Genomic DNA, 23,531 nt, shown 5'->3' with positions numbered 1-23,531 from the left:
CAGCAGTCAAAACTGCAACAGCAATGAGACTTGGAAAGCCTCCAACCTGTGGTTGGAGGCATTCTAACTCATATCGTAATTCGGCCTTAAGTATTGACATTTACACCAATAGAGTAAAAGTTATAGGGGCAACTTTGTCTTCTTTTTCAGTGCTTCCTGTTTTTCCTACTTGAAAGAATCTCTAAAAATCCAAGATGGAGAAAACCCTTCACCTTTGTGCAGAGATCTTCTGTCTACCCAGAGGACTTGTCAAAGAAATGTACAGTCCCCTCCCCTGTGTCTACTCCAAACCAGTTTTGTGGATAGCTTCCTGGCCACTGGTTTTGGTGCCATTTAGTCTGGGGAGACAAATGATTGCCTTCTTCGGGTCTCAACTTACTTTTACTGGTGAAATGGCAGATCCCTTTACAAGTAAATCTTTTCTGTTTTTCCTGATCTGGAAGCAGTTTACATATCTCAGTAAGGCCAAATACTGTCTGGTTGGAAGCTGCTGGAGAGCTAAAGCAAGTCAGCGTCACAAGCTTCGGGCAGGGGTAACTTTCTAAAAGATTTTTTTCTAAATATTTATTACAAATCTAACTTCACATATAGGGCTTGATTACGAATCTGGCGATCTTTGACTGCCAGACTTGTGGTGGAAGTCCTGCGGACACTATATTATGAGGTGGCCATTCGGACTGCTACGGTTGTGCCGGCTGCACAAGAGAACCGCTGTTCCCTGGCAGTGGTGCAGCAGACTGGGGTATACATTATGCAATGCAGGACCACCACGGTCCACTTAGCATATTACAAGCTTCCCCACTGCCAGACTTTTCATGGTTGTGAGCCGAACATGAAAAGGGTGGTGGTAGTAAAACCCCATGGTACGAGCCCCAAGCCCCCGCCACTATGGGGATGCATTCACGGAGGCACATATGCATGCGGATCACTGACAAAATTTCGATCTCCAAAATATCGACCTACAGGAATATCGAGTCTAAAATATCGAGGGCAAGAATATCGACATCCTATCTACAACATGGTAAGTACAAAAATATCGAAAAAATAATATCGATGTTAAAAATATCGATGTTAAAAATATCGTTGTTTTTTTTTAATATATAAATGTAAAATAAAGTAAATAACACTAATAAATAACATCTACATAGTTAAAAGTATCTAATAATGTTTAAAATTAATAAATAATACATATATAATTATAATACATTAATTAAATATATACAGTAATTATATAATATATATGTACTGAACAATAAGTTGTAATAATTATTTTACTAATTTATAAATTAATAAAATATATTCTAAATTACAAATACATTTACAAACATAAAACAATAACATAAATAAAATGTAAAAAACATTAAAAAAATATATACTTTTAATATTTTTACAATTAATTATATAAAACGTTGGATAGCATAAGGGTAAAAATTACTATTCCCACTCCAGAGAGTGCAACAGTAGGGAAAGCGTTGGATAGCATATGAGTAAAAATTACTATTCCCACTCCAGAGAGTGCAACAGTAGGGAAAGCATTGGATAGCGTAGGGGTAAAAATGACTATTCCCACCCCAGAGAGTGCAACAGTACGGAAAGCTTTGGATAGCGTAAGGGTAAAAATTACTATTCCCACTCCAGAGAGTGCAACAGTAGGGAAAATGTTGGATAGCGTAGGAGTAAAAATTACTATTCCCACTCCAGAGAGTGCAACAGTAGGGAAAGCGTTGGATAGCGTAGGGGTAAAAATTACTATTCCCACTCCAGAGAATGCAACAGTAGGGAAAGCGTTGGATAGCGTAGAAGTAAAAATTACTATTCCCACTCCAGAGAGTGCATCAGTAGGGAAAGCGTTGGATAGCGTAGGAGTAAAAATTACTATTCCCACTCCAGAGAGTGCAAAGGTAGGGAAAGCGTTGGATAGCGTAGGGGTAAAAATGACTATTCCCACTCCAGAGAATGCAACAGTAGGGAAAGCTTTGGATAGCGTAGGAGTAACAATTACTATTCCAACTCCAGAGAGTGCAACAGTAGGGAAAGTGTTGGATAGCGTAGGGATACAAATTACTATTCCCACTCCAGAGAGTGCAACAGTAGGGAAAGCGTTGGATAGCGTAGGAGTAAAAATTACTATTCCCACTCCAGAGAGTGCAACAGTAGGGAAAGCGTTGGATAGCGTAGGGGTAAAAATTACTCTTCCCACTCCAGAGAGTGCAACAGTAGGGAAAGCTTTGGATAGCGTAGGAGTAACAATTACTACTCCAACTCCAGAGAGTGGAACAGTAGGGAAAGCGTTGGATAGCGTAGGAGTAACAATTACTATTCCAACTCCAGAGAGTGCAACAGTAGGGAAAGCGTTGGATAGCGTAGGGATACAAATTACTATTCCCACTCCAGAGAGTGCAACAGTAGGGAAAGCTTTGGATAGCGTAGGGGTAAAAATTACTATTCCCACTCCAGAGAGTGCAACAGTAGGGAAAGCGTTGGATAGCGTAGGAGTAAAAATTACTATTCCCACTCCAGAGAGTGCAACAGTAGGGAAAGCGTTGGATAGCGTAGGGGTAAAAATGACTTTTCCCACTCCAGAGAGTGCAACAGTAGGGAAAGCTTTGGATAGCGTAGGAGTAACAATTACTATTCCAACTCCAGAGAGTGCAACAGTAGGGAAAGTGTTGGATAGCGTAGGGATACAAATTACTATTCCCACTCCAGAGAGTGCAACAGTAGGGAAAGCTAGGGATAGCGTAGGAGTAAAAATTACTATTCCCACTCCAGCGAGTGCAACAGTAGGGAAAGCGTTGGATAGCGTAGGGGTAAAAACTACTATTTCCACTCCAGAGAGTGCAACAGTAGGGAAAGCTTTGGATAGCGTAGGAGTAACAATTACTATTCCAACTCCAGATAGTGGAACAGTAGGGAAAGTGTTGGATAGTGTAGGGATACAAATTACTATTCCCACTCCAGAGAGTGCAACAGTAGGGAAAGCGTTGGATAGCTTAGGGGTTAAAATAACATACTTATAAATAAAAGCTTTTTTTAATAAAAATAATATAAACTATTAAATAAATATAAACCATATACAATACCTATACATAATAATAAAAAACATGATTAACTAAATATATTTAACCTAAAATAAATATTTTAAAAATACCATTTTATAATATTTAATTACCAATTATTAATGAATTAACAATTAAATTATTAACAAAACAATTATTTTCAATACATTATTACTTAATTACATTTAAATTACTTCCAACCATATTCCCCTATAAACCCACTACCCGCAACAGAACACATTTATCTATTTATGAATTAATTAAAATATTTACCAATCAATTAAAAATAATTACCAATTAATTAAAATTATTTACCAATTAATTAAAATTGTATTATAATTCCTAATTAATAATTAATTAAACATAATAATTAACTTCCCACCCTATTCCCCTATAAACCCACAACCCGCTACAGAACATATATATCAATTAATCAAATAATTAAAATGAAATACCAATTAATCAAATTTATTTACCAATTATTGAAAATTATTTAATAATAACTACTAATTATTTTTTATTTTAACATATTTAAATTACTTCCCACCCTATTCCCCTATAAACCCACTACCAGCTATAGAACATTTTTATCAATTAATCAATTAATTAAAATGATTTACCAATTAATTAAATGTAATTACCAATTATTTAAAATTAATTAATATTAACTACTAATTATTAATTAATTTAACCTAATTATATTACTTCCCACCGTATTTCCCTATAAACCCATAACCCGCTACAGAACATATTTATCAATTAATCAATTAATTAATAATAATTTCCAATTAATTAAAATTAATTACCAAATAATGACAATTTAGTAATAAATCCTACTATTTAATAATCAATTTAACATAATTAAATTACTTCCCACCCTATTCCCCTATAAACCCACAACCTGCTCCGGTACTAAAACATATAATGTGCTTATAAATACATGTATTAATATATATAAATAATACACATATAATATTAATTATTTCAATACCTAAGTAAAACATATAACACATACTTAATAAAAAACAAAAAAATTATACAAATATCGATATTAGTGTCATCGAAATTAGTAACATCGATATATATGCTATTGATATTACTAACTTCGATATTACTTACATCGATATAAAGAATTTAGATATTACTTACCTTAGGGTCGATATTCTGTCCAACGATATTATTGACATCGATATTCTGCACCTTCGAAATTTCATACACAATATTTTGGTAGGTCGATATTTAATACTCAATATTTTGACTGTGTACCATGCATGCACCCCAAGTTCCAGCATGGCATGGACTTCACAGTCCATACAGTGATGGAACTGCTTTTGTGTTCCCATTGCGTTATCCGTTTTCAGGGCACAGCTGTGGAAACAACAAAAGAAAGCCCGCCAGACACAAGTAGAACTCGTTATCTGGCAGGCGGGGCATGCACAGCTAGAGCGATGCTGTGCTGGCGGAAAAGCAGCGCAGCACCACCAACGTCGTAATCAGGCTCATAAACTTTGAATGACAGTTGTAGATGTTTCCAGTCAAAAGCTACAAATTAAAGTTTAGAATCTGTACTTTGGCATTTTCTAGGAATGAGCTACAACTCTGTGAATGAAAATTAGCTTTTTGGGCCTGATCGCTGGAATAACATACCTATTTTAATTTGACATATGTTTCTCTTTTAAATATCAGGCACCCTACTTGGTGAGTGACAATGTGTACTTTGGGTGATTTATTGGAGGACCCTGGCTCTAATAAACCTTTGGCTGATTGTCTTTTTATGTATCGGCAGTAGTGAAACTGATGTGTCTGACACCAGACATAAGCTTCATCTGGGGCATATATTTAGTACACACCTCAGGAAACTCTCTGATCCAAACTTTACTCCCTCTACCCAACAACCTGACAGGTGGCATCTCTTTCGAAAAGACACATAAGGGGTTTTAATTGGGATACAGATATTCATGTAAATCACATCAGTGAAACCAGCCGATCAGTGGGCCTTATTTATGAAGGCCTTGCGTCAGTTTTGCGCCGCCGGTGCGTCACTTTTTGTGACGCATCAGCGGTGTAAAAAATGCGCCTTGTTGCGCCATATTTAAAAAGTGACGCATCTAGGTAGATGCGTCACTTTTTAAACCCCTGCGCCACATTATACCTGCTTCAGGTATAATGTATGCAGAGGGGGCGTTCCCCCGCAAAAAGCCTCGTAATAGTGACGCAGTGAAATCTATGAGATTTCACTGCGTCACTTTTAGGACGCTGTTGCGCCAAAATATTGCACCTGCCTCACAGCAGGCGTAAGACTGACGCAATCCCTTTCACATGGGGCTTTCCCCATGTGAAAGGACGCGTTTCTGGAGTTGCGTCACTTTTGTGACACACTCCAGCAATGCGTCACTTTTGCGCTTACAGATACGTCAGAAATACTAACGTATCTGTAACTCCTTGCTACATGATGCGTCATACATTAAATATGACGCATCAGGAATGTCGTAAGGAGTGCGCAGTGAAAAATGACGCATCGCTGTTTTCACGCAGCGATGCGTCACTTTTCATAAATGAGGCCCGTGAGTCTTACCAGGAATAATTCTTCCTTTAAAATCAGTAGTACCAGCAAAAAAGAACCCACACGATCATTGGTCTCACCCCATACCCTTTTGGCTTTATGTCAGGTTTCAACGCCGCTACAATACCCAACAGATGCTGCTCATAAAACGTTTTTGGGATGAGAGTTATTTTAGCACCATGATTCAAAAAGCATGTCCACCGGTGCATTATTGTCATTACAGTTTCGAGAGGAGCTTCCCCAGCCCATTTTTTGATTTGGAGAATGTAACTTCAACAAGAACCACTCTATATATATCGACCTGTCTGACCTTCTTCAGCTCTTGATTTGCTGCATCTGGAGAAAGTACCTTTCTTTCCGCAGATGTTGCAAGTTACCTTTGACCTGGGACACTCTTTAAAGTTTGCCATATGCCCCAAGTTACCACACCTAAAGCATTTACCATGAAAACTTCTCAGATTGGAGTACTTTGGCACAGGACTCATGTTGAATGTACTTTTTGTCGATTTGTCAAACACCACTTTGTCAACATTCCCATCTTTTTCTCCAAGGACACATCATGAGTATTATATCAACACAGGCTTTGAGTGTTCATACATTTTGGCTTTTGTAAAGACCTCCTGTATTGAAGGATTGTCCCTTTGCCATAAACTGTCTCTGGCTTTGTCAATAGTACAACCTAACATCAACAGGTCTCTTAAACGTTCCTTCAAAGACACCCCAAGGTTGCACATGGATGCCAACGTACGCAATACAGTGACATAGTGTTATAACAACTCTGCCTGCCTTTGAATTCTACTCCCAAATTGATGCAGTTAAAGAACAGTATTATATTATTATTATTATGTTTCTTATATAGCGCAGAATCGACCCCCGAAAGGGGTATCTCCGCGCTTGCCTTGGGAACCCGTCCTGGCTTTTCCCTGTGAGATAGCCCCTACAGGGCATCCCCAAGGTGAAAGCCAGGCATCCCGCCACGGGGGGGGGCGTTGTGGAGATTAAGGGGGGGCGTTGTGGAGATTAGGCAAGCTTAATGCCCAGAGTTGCAGAGTGTGAACCCAAGATTAGGTCAGGCACCGAAGCGAGAATTATCGAGTCCGTGGACATTTGAGCTCAAGACTACTAAACTTAGGATGCTAATGCAAATATATTTATCTGATACAAATTTCAAATTCATTCATACTAGACGAATCGCTGTCCGAAAAGTGCGGAAGGTGTTCAAAGACCCCCTAATTTGACAAAACCAAACAATGCATGAACAAAGAAATCTTTCTCTCGGCACTGAGAGAAGTGCCACATAGACAAGCATAATGCCCAAATATGTTCTTCCATTTCAACCAAGGGAGAGGAGGTTTGCCCGGGTAAAAAAGAAAAAAGGGGGAGTAGTAACGTTCTGCATAATATCCAGACAATGAAACTCAATAAGGCTAAAATACAACTGATTGTACAAATACAGAGGGTCCTTTGCACGATTTCTGTTCACAACTGTACACAGTTTGTACACCACATGTCTCTATACTTGAGTTGTACACATCAGGATAAAAGTCTAATGTAAAACTCAAATGAACAAAAGAAGTCCTGTATATCTACATGTAGATTTGACAGCCGTTGTATACCAAAATAGATATGATGACTCCTTACAAAACAGTTCACCAAATGTATAAGCTGTGCGTATCAGCATGAGTGTTCGATGCGCTCAGAAAATAAACAAGCATCAGCCGTGCGCATCAGTGTGAGAGCCTGACACACACGTGAATTAAATCGTGTTGACTGTCTAAATAAGCACAGTGGCTGTGTAAGTAAGCACAGAGACTCAAAACACCTCATACACGCACAAAAATGCAAAAGTAAACAGCTGTGCACTTCACCGTTAATACCTGATGCACCTAAACCACGGGACCACTCCAAAAAAATGGCCATCATGGACATAAGGCTGCGTGCGTTGCACACGCATGATCGATGTTAGGAGGTCACTGATACACCCAGGGGACCGGAGTACAAGCCTTGCTGCCTTTCAAGAAGATCTCACACGGGGCACATGGCACAGGGCTCGAGCCTGCCAAGTGAAATGAATGAAAGCAAGATTTATAAAGCGCATGGCTGCCCTTGAGCGTCCCAGCGCTAGGGACATGGTAGAAGGAGAGGGGGAGAGTTAGGGGAAGAGCCAGGTTTTCAAAAGCTTGCGGAACGTAAGAAGGTTGGGTTCTGCGCGCAAAATGGGGGGGAGGGAGTTCCATAGCTCGGGGGCGATGTAGGAGAAACGGCGACCCCCTGAGCGAGCCCTTTTAATCCTAGGTACATGTGCCAGGTGAAAGTGAGAAGACCGCAAGTTTCTTGGAGTTTCATGATGTCTAATCAGGTGTTTTAGGATAGGGGGGCCCTTATCATGGAGATTTTATGCGTTGTGCAGAGCGTTTTAAAGTAGACCCGTTCCTGCACAGGGAGCCAATGTAGTGATCTAAGGGAGGGTTTTGCGGAGCTCCTACAGTAAGCCTGTTAAGAGCCTAGCTACGGAATTTTGTACGCCCTGTAGTTTGGCAATAACTTTTTTAGGGGGGCCAAGATAAAGGGCATTGCCGTAGTCGAGTCTGGACAATAATAAACTCTGAATGATGAGCTTCCTAGTGTCTTGGGGAAGCAGGGGGAGGATTTTGAGAGTGGTCCTGAGAATGCCGTAGCATGCGCCTGCTGACTTCCTGGCTTGAGTGGTAAAGGTGAGGTCATGGTCTAGCCATATGACTAGACTTTTGATGGAGGATTTGGGGATCGGGGGTGCATCCATACAGGAAGGCCACAGGATGTTTGACTCAAAGTGAGAAGGGTTGCCTAACACCATATTCTCCGTTTTCTGACCGTTAAGCCTGAGATGAGAACGATCCATCCAGAGTGAGATGTCTCGGAGGCAAGAATGAAGATTGTCGGGGGGACGATTGTGGTGACTGAGAGAGACTACAAGCTGCGTGCCACCCTCATACGTCACTAGCTTGACTCCATGAGGGGACACTATTTTCTCGAGGGGGGACATATAAGCATTGAAAAGGGTAAGGCACAAAGAAGAGCCCTGTGGAACACCAGAGTACAGGGATGGAGTGAGATTTAGAGGTTCCCTCCCAAATTTGGAAGGAGCGATTGTGGAGGAAAGATTCCAGCCAGGATAGTGCAGACCCCGGAATTCCTAGTTCCATAGGCCTGTGGATCAAGATAGAATTGTTGACAGTGTCTAAAGCTGCGCTTAGATCCAGGAAAATCACTGCCACTGATCCTCCAGAATCTAGGATATTTCTCGCCTCTTCCACTACCGCTATTATGGTGGTTTCCGTGCCCTGGCCTGGATGAAAGCCTCTTTGGGATGGATGAAGTTGTCCGCTGAGTTCCAGATAGGTTGATAGCTGCTTATTAACGAATTTTTCAGCCGTTTTACTTGCTATGGGCAGAAGGGAAATGGGACGATAATTATTCAAATCTGTAGGGTCAAGGTGGGGCTTTTTTAAAAGGGGTTTTACAATGGTCTATTTCCAGCTGGGGGGCACAGTGCCTTGGGTTAGAGAAGTGATAATAAGTTGGACCAATGGTGGAAGGATGGTCGATGTAACTGATTTTAGTATATTAGATGGGGCTGGATCAAGAGGAGAGCCACTTTTAATGGAGGATAAAATGAGGAGAAGATAGTCCACTGTGGCAAGGGAAAAAGTGTTTAAGCCTGATCCGTATTGCAGCTGAGTACAAAAGAGAGGTTCTGAGGAGGTTTCTCCTGTAAGGGGAGGGAGGGATTTTAATATATTTTAAATGTTCACGTTGAAGAATTAGGCGAATTCATTACAATGGTCCTTAAGGGGATTGACAGGGAAGGGGGGATCTGCAGTTTTTAATAGTTTATTTATTATACAAAAGGTTTCTTTAGATGGATTAAGGGAAGTTCAAATTTTTTCCTCAAAGTAAGCTGTTTGGGTGAGTTTAAGGGTCTTTTTATAAATGAGGATTGATCGGCTATACTCTTTCTTTTTTTGAGGGGCAAATTCTTTCCTCCATGCCCTTTCATATTTTTTGCAAAGTTTTTTAATAAGCGTAGCTCATGGTTGAACAAGGGGGATTTAGGCTTCCCTCTAGAGGTATGGGAGGGGGTCTTAGGAAGGGCTATGTTGGGAGAATATTCGATCCACATGGAGAACTTGGTTTCGGCTACGTGGGTGAGGGGGTCATGAGGTGGAATGGAACATTCCAGGAGTTGCCTCCATTCTTCTGTGTCCAGTTTTGGTCAAGGGTGGTGGGGGGTAATTTGGGCCGTTGAGGAGCTGGTAAATGCCAGCGGAAACAGATTAAAAATGGTCTGACCATGGGAGGGGGATCGGATTTTGCGTTTTAAGGTTGAAGATGTTAGAGAATAGAGGATCGAGAAGATGGCCATTTGTGTGGGTGGATTGATCGCTCAAAAGATGGAGTTGGTACGCTGCTAAATCAAGTAGCAGTTCTGAGGCTAATTTATTGTTGCGGTTGTCGAAGTGCAGGTTTAAGTCACCTAAAATAATGAAGTTAGAGGAGGTGCTAGCCAGTGTGAAGGCGGATTCTAGAAGGGAACTGGGGAAGTGACCTGACGGGCCCGGGTGACGATATACAGTAAGGCCTGATACAGATTTCAAAGGAGAAATTTGAATAAGGAACAAGACATTTTCGCAGTCCAAGATTGGGCTATCGGTAAGGCGACAGGAAAGATGATCTTGGTAAATTATAGTGATTCCACCTCCCTTCCCTGATGGTCTGTCAAGTCGCTGAATCAGGAAGCCAGGGTTCAGGGCTTGCACAACATCTGGGTTGGAGTCAACTGATAGCCATGTTTCCCCAAGAAACAGGACTTCCAGGTGGTGGTCTTGTAGCAAAATGCTTATTTCCAGGGCATGTTGAGCAGGGCCATATTAACTGGGGCCCATGTAGGAGGATGAAGGTCCGGTCCCACGAATTGAAAGGGACACTTCGGGCAGTGTGTAGAGGAGTCCATCATAGAGATGTTGTGAGAGCAGCCCAACTGGGGGGACTGTCTTAGTTGGATAAGAATTCCTGGCCTAACGTTCCCGGCTTTCTGCCTCAGGGACAGCTACCTTAGTCGTGGAGTGCTTGCAGGTGGGATCCTTTTATAGGGTGAGTCGAGTGCACGACTCAAACATCCCTCAGAACACCAGAAAGGCAGCTTCAACTCACAAACTCAGTCACAAGAGACCAGAAACAGTTGCACTTCAGACCTGCATTCTGCAACAAGAGAAGTGCCTCTCCGCCAGGGCCCCTCTCCACAAGCACCTCTCCAGCTCCCGACAGCAATGAAACAGGGGTTCTAATTCGTCTCTGAGCAAGAACACAAGCCCGACACAGGAGGATGCGGAAGAGGTAAGGAAGAGTTGCTCGCTTCTGTAGTCATCTTATAGAGGTAAACTTCTTATGTTGTCCAGCAATAAATTCCTAGGGGCTTATTTACAAGCCCCTTGCGCCACTTTTGCGCCATTTTTCCCATGTTTAAAGTGACGCAAAAGTGGCGCAAGGGGATTGTAAATCTGCCCCATAGTATTGAGGTCTCGGCTAAGCTACATAGGATAATTGCTTGTTGCCAAAATGTAAAGGTGGGTCCAGTACTTTGAAGACGAAATACTCTTCTGGAGTAGTGATGAGTGCAGGATTTATTGAGTATCTCAGCAGCAGAGACCCCATCCACATGAAAGCCACGTCCAACTGACTTCTTTGCAGAACTCTGTATTCGAACATACCAACCAACATTCTAATCCCTTACATCATTGCCTGGATGGCAACACTGCATGCAAGATAAATACAGAACACCACAACAAGGCTGCTTGTTTTCATTTCATTATGCCCTTGACTTTATCTGAATGTGCCTTTACGGTCATATTTAGCCGAAGAAAAGAAAATTGATTTGACAAACTTAATGTGAAATATAACTTTGGGTTAATATATAATATTGAAAACAATAATCACAAAAGGTACTTGGAAAGAAAACCAGTAATAGTTATATACACTAATTCATACTCTATTTTGATTTACCTTAAATAACAAAGCAAATTATAATAACTTTCCGTGATCTCTGCACATCCGTCACTATTTGGCATTTAATTCACTTTATTTAACATAAATCATTTTCATTTAGTATAACTATTTAGATAGACAGTTTGAACAACACGAATATTCTGATAAATATACATAACATACCCTCTGGAAATACAGTGTTCATAATAATTACCTGTAACGTTGCAAAAATCTTCAAACATATTCCAAACACCATGACAGCCACTCGACGCACTGAAACATTGCTTTTTAAAGTGTAGGCATTTACTGTCTTTTGACAAGGCTGTATTTACAAGACATATCAGGAACCCTGTAACAATACAAAAGTATACTTTAGTCTTCTATCCAAATGAAAACACTCTGTGATGTATTTGAGAAGTTAACATATTGCAGCACATTGTTTCTCCCAATAGTTCTAACTTTAACAGGGAGAATAATGCAGTCTCCTAGTGATACTTTTCAGCATTATATGTTTCTTTAGTAAAAAAGCGCACATGAAAAGAAAACTACACATCTTATCCGATAAAATATAATAATATAATCAATTTCCATGCACACAAATATGATCCATATTAAATACCCACTGCACAATTTATCTTGATATAGCAACAAAAATAAATTAGGGTTGGTTCAAAGTAGATATCTACCACTTTTGCAATTTTTTCTAAATATTCCAATTTATCTTCCAATCTTTTGAATGAGACAAAGAATACTTCAGTCGACTGCTAGGATTATATATTATAAAGTAACAAATACTTTGGTTAACTGGTACGGTCATTAAAGGTGAAGAATAAGTGTGTAAATAATTATATTAGTAAATCCTTAATCTGGCATTCACCATTCTGCGATTTCAGTAATCTAACAGCCCAGTTTAATTTGTTGATGTATTCACTCTAAAGTGGTGATCACCATCATCTCTGTTTTTCACTCCTCAATTTGTGCTGGCCGGGGAGTGGAGTGTGAGTGGAGAGCAGTTATTTTTCTATCTCCAAATTTAAAGTATTTATGCACAATGCAAACAGTAATAAAATGAGAACACAACACAAGAAAAATGCCAAGCCAATTTAGAAAACTAGAGTGAAGTCCAATAAATGAACTGATAGTTGAACAACAAAAATCCAATCAGTAGGACCAGAGATAATAATTTTGAAAGTTTTTTTTTTTGTAAAATTTTTATTTTGCATACAGAGAAAAAATTAACAAGCAACAAAAGAAATCACAGTGGGCGCATGAAAGTTCCCACACAGTGGGAAGGCTGAAAAGGAAGATGAGGCAGGGTAGTAAAGCAAAACGTCTTCAGTGCTGGTAATGTCGGCAGTCCCGCAGCAATCCCCCGACAAGGGGAGCTCAAATAGTGCAGCCAGCAACTAGTCCAGAGTTTCTCCAGCGATCAAGTATGCCTCATCTCAGCGAAGTAACTGTCCCAAAGCAACTCCCAACCCTCCCCCCAAGAACAAACCCCCCCCCCCGTGACGGCGCCGCTCGCAAATCTCATTCATACACCAAGCACACTCTAGAGTTGAAACAAGTGCAAATTCCTAAGTGACGCTGGGCAAACAGCCGAGGGCAAGCCAGCAGAAAGAAAGGACACCAAGGGGCCCCATACGTGCTTGAAGTTTTTATATTTGCCAATAAATATATCCGCCATTCTCTCGAGACTCAGAAGTCTCCACAGTCTGGAGTGCCAAAGGGAAACCGCCGGGGCCTCCTTACGTTTCCAGGCCGAGGCCAGCGTGAGCTTGGCCGCACCGAGACACAGCCATAAGATCTTTTTGTCAGCTCGCGATTGGTGTTCCAGGCCGGGATCCCTCAACCCCAGCAAAACGAATTCGGGGGAGTCGTCGATAGGGTACTGCAAAATGTCTTTAATATGCGATAAGATCTCGGCCCAGAAGGGCTTAATGATTGGGCAATCCCACCAAATGTGGCGGAAATCCCCCAAAAGGCCACAACCCCTCCAACACCTGTCCGTGGCCGCCGGGAAAATGCGATGAAGTCGGGCCGGAACCATGTACCATTGCGTTAGGGTTTTGTAATGGGCTTCCCTCAAGAGTACGGAGTGGTTAAACTGCGTCATGTCCTTCCAGATCGCCGACCATTCTCCGTCAGTGATATCCCTCCCCACCATCTCCTCCCACTGCTCCATGTAACGCGGTCTAGGGGAAAGGGCCGAGCGGAGCAGCAGCTGATATAAAAAGGAGATAGCCCCCTTCATGGCCGAGGTCTTCAGGAGAAAGGCCTCGAAGTCGGATAAAGGTCTCGTCGCTGCTTCCCGCACCGTGGGTGCAGTGGCCCAGTGTAGCAGTTGTAAATGCCGATACCTTTCCCCCGGCGGCACCTGATAGTCCCGCATGCAGTTCTCGAACGTCAAGGGGTCGGGGCCATGAAACAAGTGAAGTAATGCCCGGCATCCCCCCTCCCTCCAGACGTCAAAGGGGCCCTCGGTGAGTGCCGGGGAAAATTCTGGATTAAAATGCAAGGGAGTGAATGGGGATGGGAAGGTCGTCCACCTCTCGTCACTGGCTAGTGTGTCCCACACTTTCAGTGTGGTCCCCGTGGGGGTACTAATGTATGCGTTTATCGGACGGTCGCGCTTCGGCTTCCACGCTAGGTCCCAGATGGACCGGCCTGCCACACTCCGGTCCATGTGCAGCCAGTGTTTGTCAGAGAACTGCTGCGACCACTCCACCATAACTCTAAGTTGGGCCGCCTTGTAGTAGAGGTGGAAGTCCGGAAGGCCTACCCCTCCGTCATTCCGCAGGCGCCGCAGAAGTGTAAATGAGAGCCGCGCCCGACCACCTTGCCAGATAAATTTCAACATCATCAATTTGAGTTGGCTAAAGAAGGCAGAGGGCAGTGGAATAGGCAAGGCCTGGAACAAGTATAGATATTTGGGGAGAAGGACCATTTTGACAGCATGTACCCGTCCCAGCCAGGACAGGAATTTAGGCTTCCATTTCTCCAGCTCCACGCGTGATCTGGCCATGAGGGGCGGGAAGTTGGCCGCAAAGAGACCGCCCACCGTCGGGGTGAGGTGTATCCCGAGATATAGCAGGGAGCCCGAGGCCCAGGCCAACGGCGTCGTCGCCTTCACCCGTGCCACCTCGGCCTGAGACAGGGTCAGGTTCAGGACATGCGATTTGCCGTAATTGACCTTGAAGCCGGCCACCGCCTCAAATTCCAGCAATATATCACGAACACACGGAAGGGAGTCAGCGGGGTCGGCCAACGACAAGAGGACATCATCCGCAAACAGGGTGATCTTGTGCTGTTCCCCAGTGAACGGGATGCCCTTCACCCCCTCATGCTCCCGGACTGCCAGTGCCAGAGGTTCAATGCTGAGTGCAAACAGCAAGGGCGAGAGGGGACAACCCTGCCTAGTGCCCCGCGAGTGTCGGAAGAAGGCCGACAAGTGGCCGTTCACCGCCACCCGTGAACGCGGGCTGCAGAAGTTAGCTCTTACCATCGCGATGAAACGATCGGAAAACCCGAATGCCCGCAACGTGTGGAAGAGAAAGCCCCAGTCCACGCGGTCGAAAGCCTTCTCCGCGTCCAGCCCCACCAAGACCGCCGGGATGCGGAACCTATCCGCCTTCTCTATCAGGTGGATGACCCTCCGGGTATTATCATGCGTTTGGCGGCCTTTGATGAAGCCCGATTGGTCCGCATGGATAATCGACGGCAGCAGGTCCTGCAGGCGGCTCGCTAATATAGCCGAGTAGAGCTTGGCATCGATGTTGAGTAAGGCTATAGGGCGGTATGAGGCACACCGCTCCGGGTCCTTCCCCGGCTTCGGCAGGACCGTGATCACTGCTTCCGCCAGGGTCCCAGAATTCACCCCAGGTCCAGCCATGTCGTTGAAGAGGGCGACCAGGAAGTCGCACACCTCCGTTGCATAGGTCTGGTAAAAGACAGCGGTGTACCCGTCGGGGCCGGGGGCTTTGTGTAGTTTCAGATTTTTAATAGCCGCGAGAACCTCCTCCCTTGTGATCGGAGCCTCAAGTAGATCATTCCAGGCCCCTGGCACCTGCGGAAGCAATAAGCGCTGCAAAAAAGCACGTTGATCAGCCGCGTCCAACTCTTCCCCCGCGTACAACGCCGCGTAGAAGCGGCCAAAGACATCAGCCTTCGCCCCGTCATCGTGCTGGAGCACTCCAGCCATGTCTCTAATCCCACCTACGTATTCCCGCTCCCTCCTGTCCTTCAATTGCCGGGCAAGGTGTCTACCAATCTTGTTGCCCCCAGAGTAGGAGAGCCGGCCCAGCCGCAACAGTGTGAGTTCAGCCCTATTCGTGTAGTGAGACTTCAACTTGCCCCGTACTGCCGTCAGGGGACGTAGGGTCACCCTCGATGGATTAGCTTTGTGTTCCCTCTCAAGCGCGAGTACCTCTGCCTCCAGCGCTTCCCTCTCCTTCCTACGTAAGGCGTTCAATTGGGAGTTGAGGCCCAGGCATGTCCCCCTGATCGTCGCCTTAAAGGCGTCCCAGGTGGTCATGAGGGACGTGTCCGAGGGAGGATTGCCATCAAAAAAGTCCCGGATGGCCTGACGCAAGGCCTGATGGGATACATCGTCGCGGACCAACGAGGCCGGGAAGTACCATTTCCGGTTCGCGGTGTCCGGCGGCGACCACCGAAGCGTGAGCACTAGAAGACTGTGGTCCGAAACAGAAATCGGGAGAATGGCGGCATCTAAGATGTTCCCTCTAAGGGACTGGCTGAGGAAGACGTAGTCCAGGCGGGAGTAGGAGTGGTGCACATGGGAAAAGAACGTGTAGTCCCTCCCAGCAGGGTGAAAAAACCTCCAGCCATCCACCAGGCCCATCTCTTCCACCCCCCTCTGTGTACTCCCCGAGAAAACCCCGGTATCCGCCCTCCGACCCCCAGAGCTGTCCATCTCCCCATCCCAAACCAAGTTATAATCACCCAGCATGAATAAACGTCCTTCCGCAAAGTCCCCCACCTTCTCCAGTAGCTCCTGCAAGTACTTATTTTGGCCAGAATTAGGCAAGTAGAGCACCACAAACGTACACAACCTGCCCTGAATGTGCCCCTTGACCATCAACCACCGTCCTTCTCTATCAGTGCGGACTCCCACAGGTTGAAAATGCAACGCTGCCTTAAACATTAACGCCACCCCCCGATGCTTCGTGACAGCTGAGGACCTGTACACAATAGGGTACGCCCTGTGTCGGAGCCGCATTTCATCCTTTCGAGCTAAATGGGTTTCCTGAAGCCCCACCACATCGAGGTGATGGTCTACAAGGTATTTCAGGACCTTCTGTCTCTTCTGAGGGGAATTCAAGCCCTTGACATTCCAAGTGCCTATACTAATCGGCATAATAAACACCTCCCAAAGAACTTGCTATCAGAAGTACAAAATGGCGCCCAGCCCACCTTCCACCCCTCCCCCCCACCACGTGCTCCCAAACGCTCCAAGAGCAGTCGCAGTCTCAGCCCCTCTACAGCATGGCGCGCATTCCACCACTCATCCTCTACATTCATCCCAAAAGGCCTGCCGTCACGGCCCCCCCTCCCCAACCGTCCCCCAACCTGAGCCCCCCCGAACCAACACAGAACATTATACAAAAGTGGAAAAAAAAGTGCATAAACCATACTCAACAGGATCAGTAGGCCGAAGTCCGTAGGAAGCCCCCAATCGAGCGACAGGCCCGAGGAATGTAGCCACTATTCCCCTTGGCCGTAATCAAGGGCGTCTCCACCAGAGTACTTGCACACCCTTGATCAGAAGGCCCGAGCCTTCCCGGCGCCAATCCGCCGTGTTGGGGCTCACGCCGCCCCAGAGCTGAGCTGTGAAGCAGCCAACGTGGCCGAGGCCACCGAAGCGACCGCTGCTCCTCGTTCCTGCAGGCTGGTAGAGAGGTCCGGGCGCTGTCTCGCAGGGGATCCGGCGGGAGAGCGCCCCACCCTGTGCCAAGAGTTCGATCGGCGGCGCCGCCGAGATGGGGAGGCCGCAGTGGCCTGCGATGATGGAACATCCGCCAGTCCCAGGAGCTCTTTAGCCGCCTGAAGTGTACGTACGTGGGCCAGGCGGTTCTGCCATCTGAAAATTATTCTGAAAGGGTGCCCCCAAGAGTAGGCAATCCCCCTCTCTTTCAGGAATGCTGTGATAGGACGGAAGTCCCTTCGTTTCTGTAAAGTAGAGGCCGCTAAGTCCTGGAACAGCTGGGGACTATGGCCACGGAATTGCAATGAGTCGATGGACCTGGCCTTCCGTAGTATTCTCTCCTTGAGTTGGAAATCGTGGACGCACACCAGTATGTCGGGGGGAGGACCCCCCCCTCGCCGCGGCAGGCCCACCCGGTGCACTCTGTCCATCCGTATCTCCGTCGTGTCCTCCTCATCTAGGACCTGGAGGAACAGCTCCTGCACGTAACCCCGGAGGTCTCCCGCCTCACCATCCCAGGGCACCGCCCGTATACGGATGTTGTTCCTACGGGAGCGGTTTTCAAGGTCTTCCGTATGCAGTTGGAGGTCCAAATTCTGCTCGGTGAGGCGGATAATGTCTTGCTGGAGCATGTGAACATCCGTGGCGACGCTCAAGTCCCTGTCCTCCAGGGTCGCCACCCTCTCGCCTATGCCGTCCACATCCCTCCGCACCTCCCGCAGGTCGGAGGCGAGCTGCGACCTGAGTTCCGATATGTCCTCCTTGATGGAGGCAAACAGCTCCGACATGAAGGCCTTCGTCACCGGAGCGTCTTCATCAGATTGCCTTGATGACCCACTTGCTCCAGGGGAGGCCGGTTGTTGGGAGGCCTTGTCCTTTCCCTGGTTTCGTTTGCGCTGCACTGTGGACATGACGCCCTGCGTCGACTCCACGTGGCCGAGGAGGCAGCGGGGGCTGCAGGCGGGCCAAGCTCTCGGTTCCTCCCTTCACCAGTCGTTTCCGGGCACCTCGCCCCAGGCACTCGATTGTGAGCGTCTCTTTTATCCCAGGCGGGAGCTCCAGGGGTCCAGCGACCCGGCGCCTCGATCCTCCAATCCTCCGCCACCAATGAGCGGTAGATTCACTCCCGTGCCCCGTTGTCGTCCGGCTCCGTGCGGCAAGCAGGCCCTAGGCTCGGATAGTTCAAGCAGGCCACAGGCGCCACCCACGTGGGGAACCAGTCGACGGCGTTAGCAGTGGGCCACTGGTTGTGCAATGGCGCTACTTGGCCAGGGATCCTCTCACAGGTGCGGCGGGGTATGAGCCGGGTCTCGCCGATAGAGCCTCCCTCGACCAACTCCGGTCCGCTCAGCCGTCCGTTTGCTCCAGCGCCTGCAGGCGGATCTAAGGCCCCGCCCCTCGACCACGCCGGGCCGCGATGGTTGGAAAGCCCGGGGTCTCACAGGCCGCAGGCTGCGAACGTCCTCGCAGGCGCTCTGGGGGTCACACCGCTCCGGGGACCCCGCCAACGTCCGCCGCTCTGCTAGGCGAACGTCTCAGCCGCCGTAGGGGCTCGAGGGTACCCCCAAAGTCGTGCTATTAGTTGCTATGTTGGATCAGCGCCGGAGCGGCACGAAAAGGCGTCCTACTCCGCCGCCATCTTGGCCACGCCCCCAATTTTGAAAGTTTTTAGTAACATAGCACCAAGAAGCAGAAAGCACCACTCATGGTTATCTGGTTGGTGTATACCCGGAGAAAGTCACAGGTTTTGGCTGACAACGAAGAAGCGTGGGTCGAATACAGGGACCTGGTTAGTCCCACTGAAAAGTTACCTTCTCAAGTCAGGCGCAAAGACTTCACATGAAAAAGGCCACAAGAATGAAGCTTTCAGAGCGAAAAGCTTGTTGAATATTGCAGATGGCTATTGCTGTACCAAAAACAGCCAATCATCGCTGGAAAACCGCATTGGGTGCTCATCGTAGATGGTCGCTGTTGTCACGCAGAGCAGGTCTCAACAAAGCTACTCATTGGTGATCGTCACATGTGGCAGAGTGTTTTTCAAAACGGGTAAATATAGTTTTGTATTCAATTAATTAGCAAGCGCACAACCAATAGTTCAGTGAATTATCTGTAATTTTTTGGTATTGATTTTTCTTTTTCTGGTGGGTGCTTCTTGAGGTGACGTTTCCGTCTAATAAAATAACATCGAAACAAATTTACAAATAGTGCTTCCAAGAATCTTGGTTGCATCCCCCTTTGGGCACTCCGCTTGCATCCATAAAGGTTTAAATAATTAAAGCCATATTCTTTGTCTTGTATTCATGAATTTATTCATTCATTCTATTTCATTGAACTTCATTGCATTCCATATATTGGTTCTTCTTAGTACATAACTTTTTTAAAAAACCTTTTTGATACACTCCAATCCATTTTGAAGCATTGTGTGCTCTTCAACAGGGAGTACAATCTATAAATTAAGTCATAATGCTTTGTAATAACAGGACATATTTATTCATTTATCTACATTTATATCATGTTAAATGTCATGCGTTTTGCAATCATGCTTATTGTGCAGTTATGTGGGCGTAATATAGTGAACATTAAAAAATCGTGCCTTTCGTGCTCTGGATTTCGGGTGTTGGAAATACAGTTACTCACGTTCTGGGTTCGAAATGTATGCTTCACAAGATACTGTGAAAAGAATAATGGCGGAAATTTAGTGAAATGTCAAGTGTTAAAGGAAAAGTATTCCGTAATGCCTACAACACTTTAGTATTAAACGCCTGTCGGAATTCTACGGCACGCTGTGCTATCACGCTCTGTGAAAGCATTTTAATTCAGGTTTAGGACTTACTTGTATACCAATTCTACGACGTGTTTCTGAAGTCGTGGTTTCTTTCTGTTCCCGCTGACTCCATACCGCGACTGGGTGTCGAGGTGCTATTTCCGTGATCTGTATGTAAACAGTGCCGCGTGTGTGCGTGGTGACGCTGTGAAGGATAGTCAAAAGTGAAGACGGACTTGGAGCGAATGCGTTGTGGTGGACATATTTGAATGTCTGTGCGTTGATGCCCAATTAAAGATTAATGAATTGTGTAAGTTAACCATGTGTCATAAAATAAATACATTACATTATGCCCATGAACATAAGATCTTTGTATCCATAGCATGATTTTAGACCCAATATTTACATGTTAACATTAGCAATTACTAAGCACCTCACACAGTTCCTGGGAGCAAACACAAGAGCTTGTTACTCAAAGGTAGCAGGCATATTCAATTCGTTCATTGAGGCCATATGGTCTGTAAGACTGTAATTTCATTATCCAATAATTTTCTCTCCTCAGTAAATACTTGTTGTTATCCCTGCCTTCTTTTCTGTCAATTGTCTCCAAGATCATGAATCTCAACTGCAATATGTTGTGCTTCTGTTCCATGAAATGTGTCGCAATCTTTGACTTCATATTTCTAGTTCTTATGTTCGACTTGTGTTCATTAATTCTTAGTCGTAATTTCCTCTAAGTTTTCCCCATATATACTTTGCCGCAGGGGCATTTTAACAAGTAAACAACATTAGTTGTTTCACAGTGGCGGTTACGTGAAGCTTAATTTTGTGAACCTTCATAGGGTGATAAATACCTGTTCCGCGTATGATATTGTTACAGTTCTGACAATTTTAGCATGGTTTAGTGCCACTATGTGATTGATTTTGTCTATCATTCTGTTTAAGTATTTCTCCTATGTTTCTGTTCCTTGTATAGGTGAAGATTGGGGGTTGTGAGAATGCAATATTGAAATTTGGCTCCATCGTTAATATTGGCCAATGTTTGGTAATTATTTTTTAAAAGATTTTACTGGATGTAGAAAATCTTGATACTACCACTGTTCTGGTATTTCCTTGTTTCTCTGTGGGTTTTAAAACTGTCTCGCGTGTTGTTTATTGACATATACCTTTGGCTTTTTCTATTGTTGTTGGAGGGTACCCTCTATCTATGAATCTTTGTTCCATCTCCTTGATCCTCTGGCTTGCCTTTTCAGTATTGGATACTATCCTTTTGATTATCATCATCTGTGAGGTTGGTAAATGCGTTTTTAGCGATGTTTTGATGATGCCTTGAATAATGAAGGATATTGTTTCTATCCGTTTTCTTTTGATAAATATCTGTTTCCAGACCTTTATCTGTTTTAATGATTAATACATCTAAAAAAGAGATTTGTGTCTCTGATGTTTCGCTCGTGAATTGTAGATGTTCATTAAAATTGTTCCAAGTTCCAATAACGGTCTTGGCCTCTTCCTTTGTGTCCTTCCACAACATGAATATGTCATCAATGTATCTATGATACATTTTTATCTGTTGTTTCCATTCTTGCTTTGACAGAATATTCTCCTCTTCAAATCTTTCCATCACCAGATTAGCATTCAAGGGCGCCATACAATTACCCATGGATGTACTGCTGAGTTGGAGGGACCATTCCTCCTTCCATTGGAAATAACTTTGATAAAGCATGAAATGGACTAACTCCATAATAAACATTTGCATTGGTGTTTCCAGATCCGTGTTGAGTAGTGTGTATTCAACTGCTTCTAGTCCCATGTTGGGAGGAATCGATGTGTAAAGTGATTTTACATCAGCAGTGCATAATGTATTATTTTCATTTTTTTGCCAACTTACATTTTGGAGTTTGAGTAAAAAATCGGTGGTGTCTTTTTTGTACGATGTCATTTTTCTGCCACTTAGTTGAAGATATTTATCAACAAACTGGCCAATGGGTTTGTGAATACTTCCACATGTAGAAACTATAGGTCTAAATGGTGGGTCTGTGACACTCTTGTGAATTTTAGGCACCATATAGAGTACTGGACTCTTGGGATTATGTTTCAAGAGGAGCACTGGGTCCGGTGTTCCAGTACTCCTTTCTTTGGGGGTTTTCCATTGTGATCTTTCAGTAGTTTCACTACCTGATGATGATGTATCTGTGCTATGAGTGTAAGGGTGATTACAACGTATTTGGGCGCATACCTCAGCCCATGTATATACTTCCCCTAGCTTATAATCCAGGGTATCTCTCTTATATTTTCGTATTTTGCGTTTGTTAATTTCTTTAGAGTGTTTGGAAGTTTGAGTGTTGATTTCCTCCAATATTTTAGGCCATTCCTTCGCTGACATCATGTTAGTTAGTTCATTTGTGACCTCCACAATTTCCTTTGACAACTCTTCCAATATGTTGGACAATTCTTCTACGATCAGTAATATCAGATCTAATGAACATATATTAAGGATTGCGTACCACGGTTCTTGACATTTTTTGGCATTCTTACACTGTGATGGTTTTAGTGTAATACGCAGTTTAAGGGGTATTGGTTTGCCCAATGGTATTTAATTAGTGTACTTTGATTTATCTCCCTTTTAGACAGATACATAAGTTGTTTAACGTTTTGCTCTTTGGATCTGATTGCAGATGCCTGTGATGTTTCTTCCTGTATCAATGCATAGATCCTAGATGCTGCATCGTCTGTAAAGGGTATGTTTCAGCCCTTTGGTCAGTGGTTTTAGTTATTTCGTTATAAGATGACATGGCGGTGCTGCTGGCTGCAGGTGAATTAATATAGTTTTGTATTCAATTAATTAGCATAGCCCCCAAACCAATAGTTTAGTGAATGCAACCAAGATTCTTGGAAGCACTATTTGTAAATGTTTTTCAAACGGGAACATCTGCAGTTGCAAAGAGCCCAAACTTAAGGATTTTCACCTTTTACTTCAGGACGAGCTCCCACTAATGCCATCCAAGGGCCCAGGACTTGGAGGACACCTCTTGGGAATCAGTTCTCACTCCAGCAGAGGCCAGTAGCAGAGCTCAGGTAGGTCCAGTTCCAGCTGGGCTGCTGGGTAGTTACAGGGAGGCTTTTAGAAGGCTGTTGGGTTCCTGTAAATCACACAGAAGGCCAGCCAACTCACCCCTG

General features: G+C 44.7%; 1 protein-coding gene across 3 annotated transcripts in view; it reads right to left on the bottom strand.

Annotated features, from left to right (window-relative positions):
• GFRAL (GDNF family receptor alpha like) overlaps positions 1-23,531 on the bottom strand; it is a 772,441-nt gene that overhangs the window by 661,236 nt on the left and 87,674 nt on the right. For all 3 annotated transcript variants that reach the window (XM_086926442.1, XM_086926445.1, XM_086926444.1), the window contains exon 2: positions 11,861-11,995. In XM_086926442.1, coding sequence (XP_086782568.1) covers positions 11,861-11,995 — 135 coding nt within the window. The remainder of the gene's footprint in view (positions 1-11,860; positions 11,996-23,531) is intronic.

This window comes from Lissotriton vulgaris, chromosome 6 (assembly GCF_964263255.1).
Source record: "Lissotriton vulgaris chromosome 6, aLisVul1.2, whole genome shotgun sequence".
Lineage (NCBI taxonomy): Eukaryota > Metazoa > Chordata > Amphibia > Caudata > Salamandridae > Lissotriton > Lissotriton vulgaris.
This window is presented reverse-complemented; position numbering and strand designations above follow the sequence as displayed.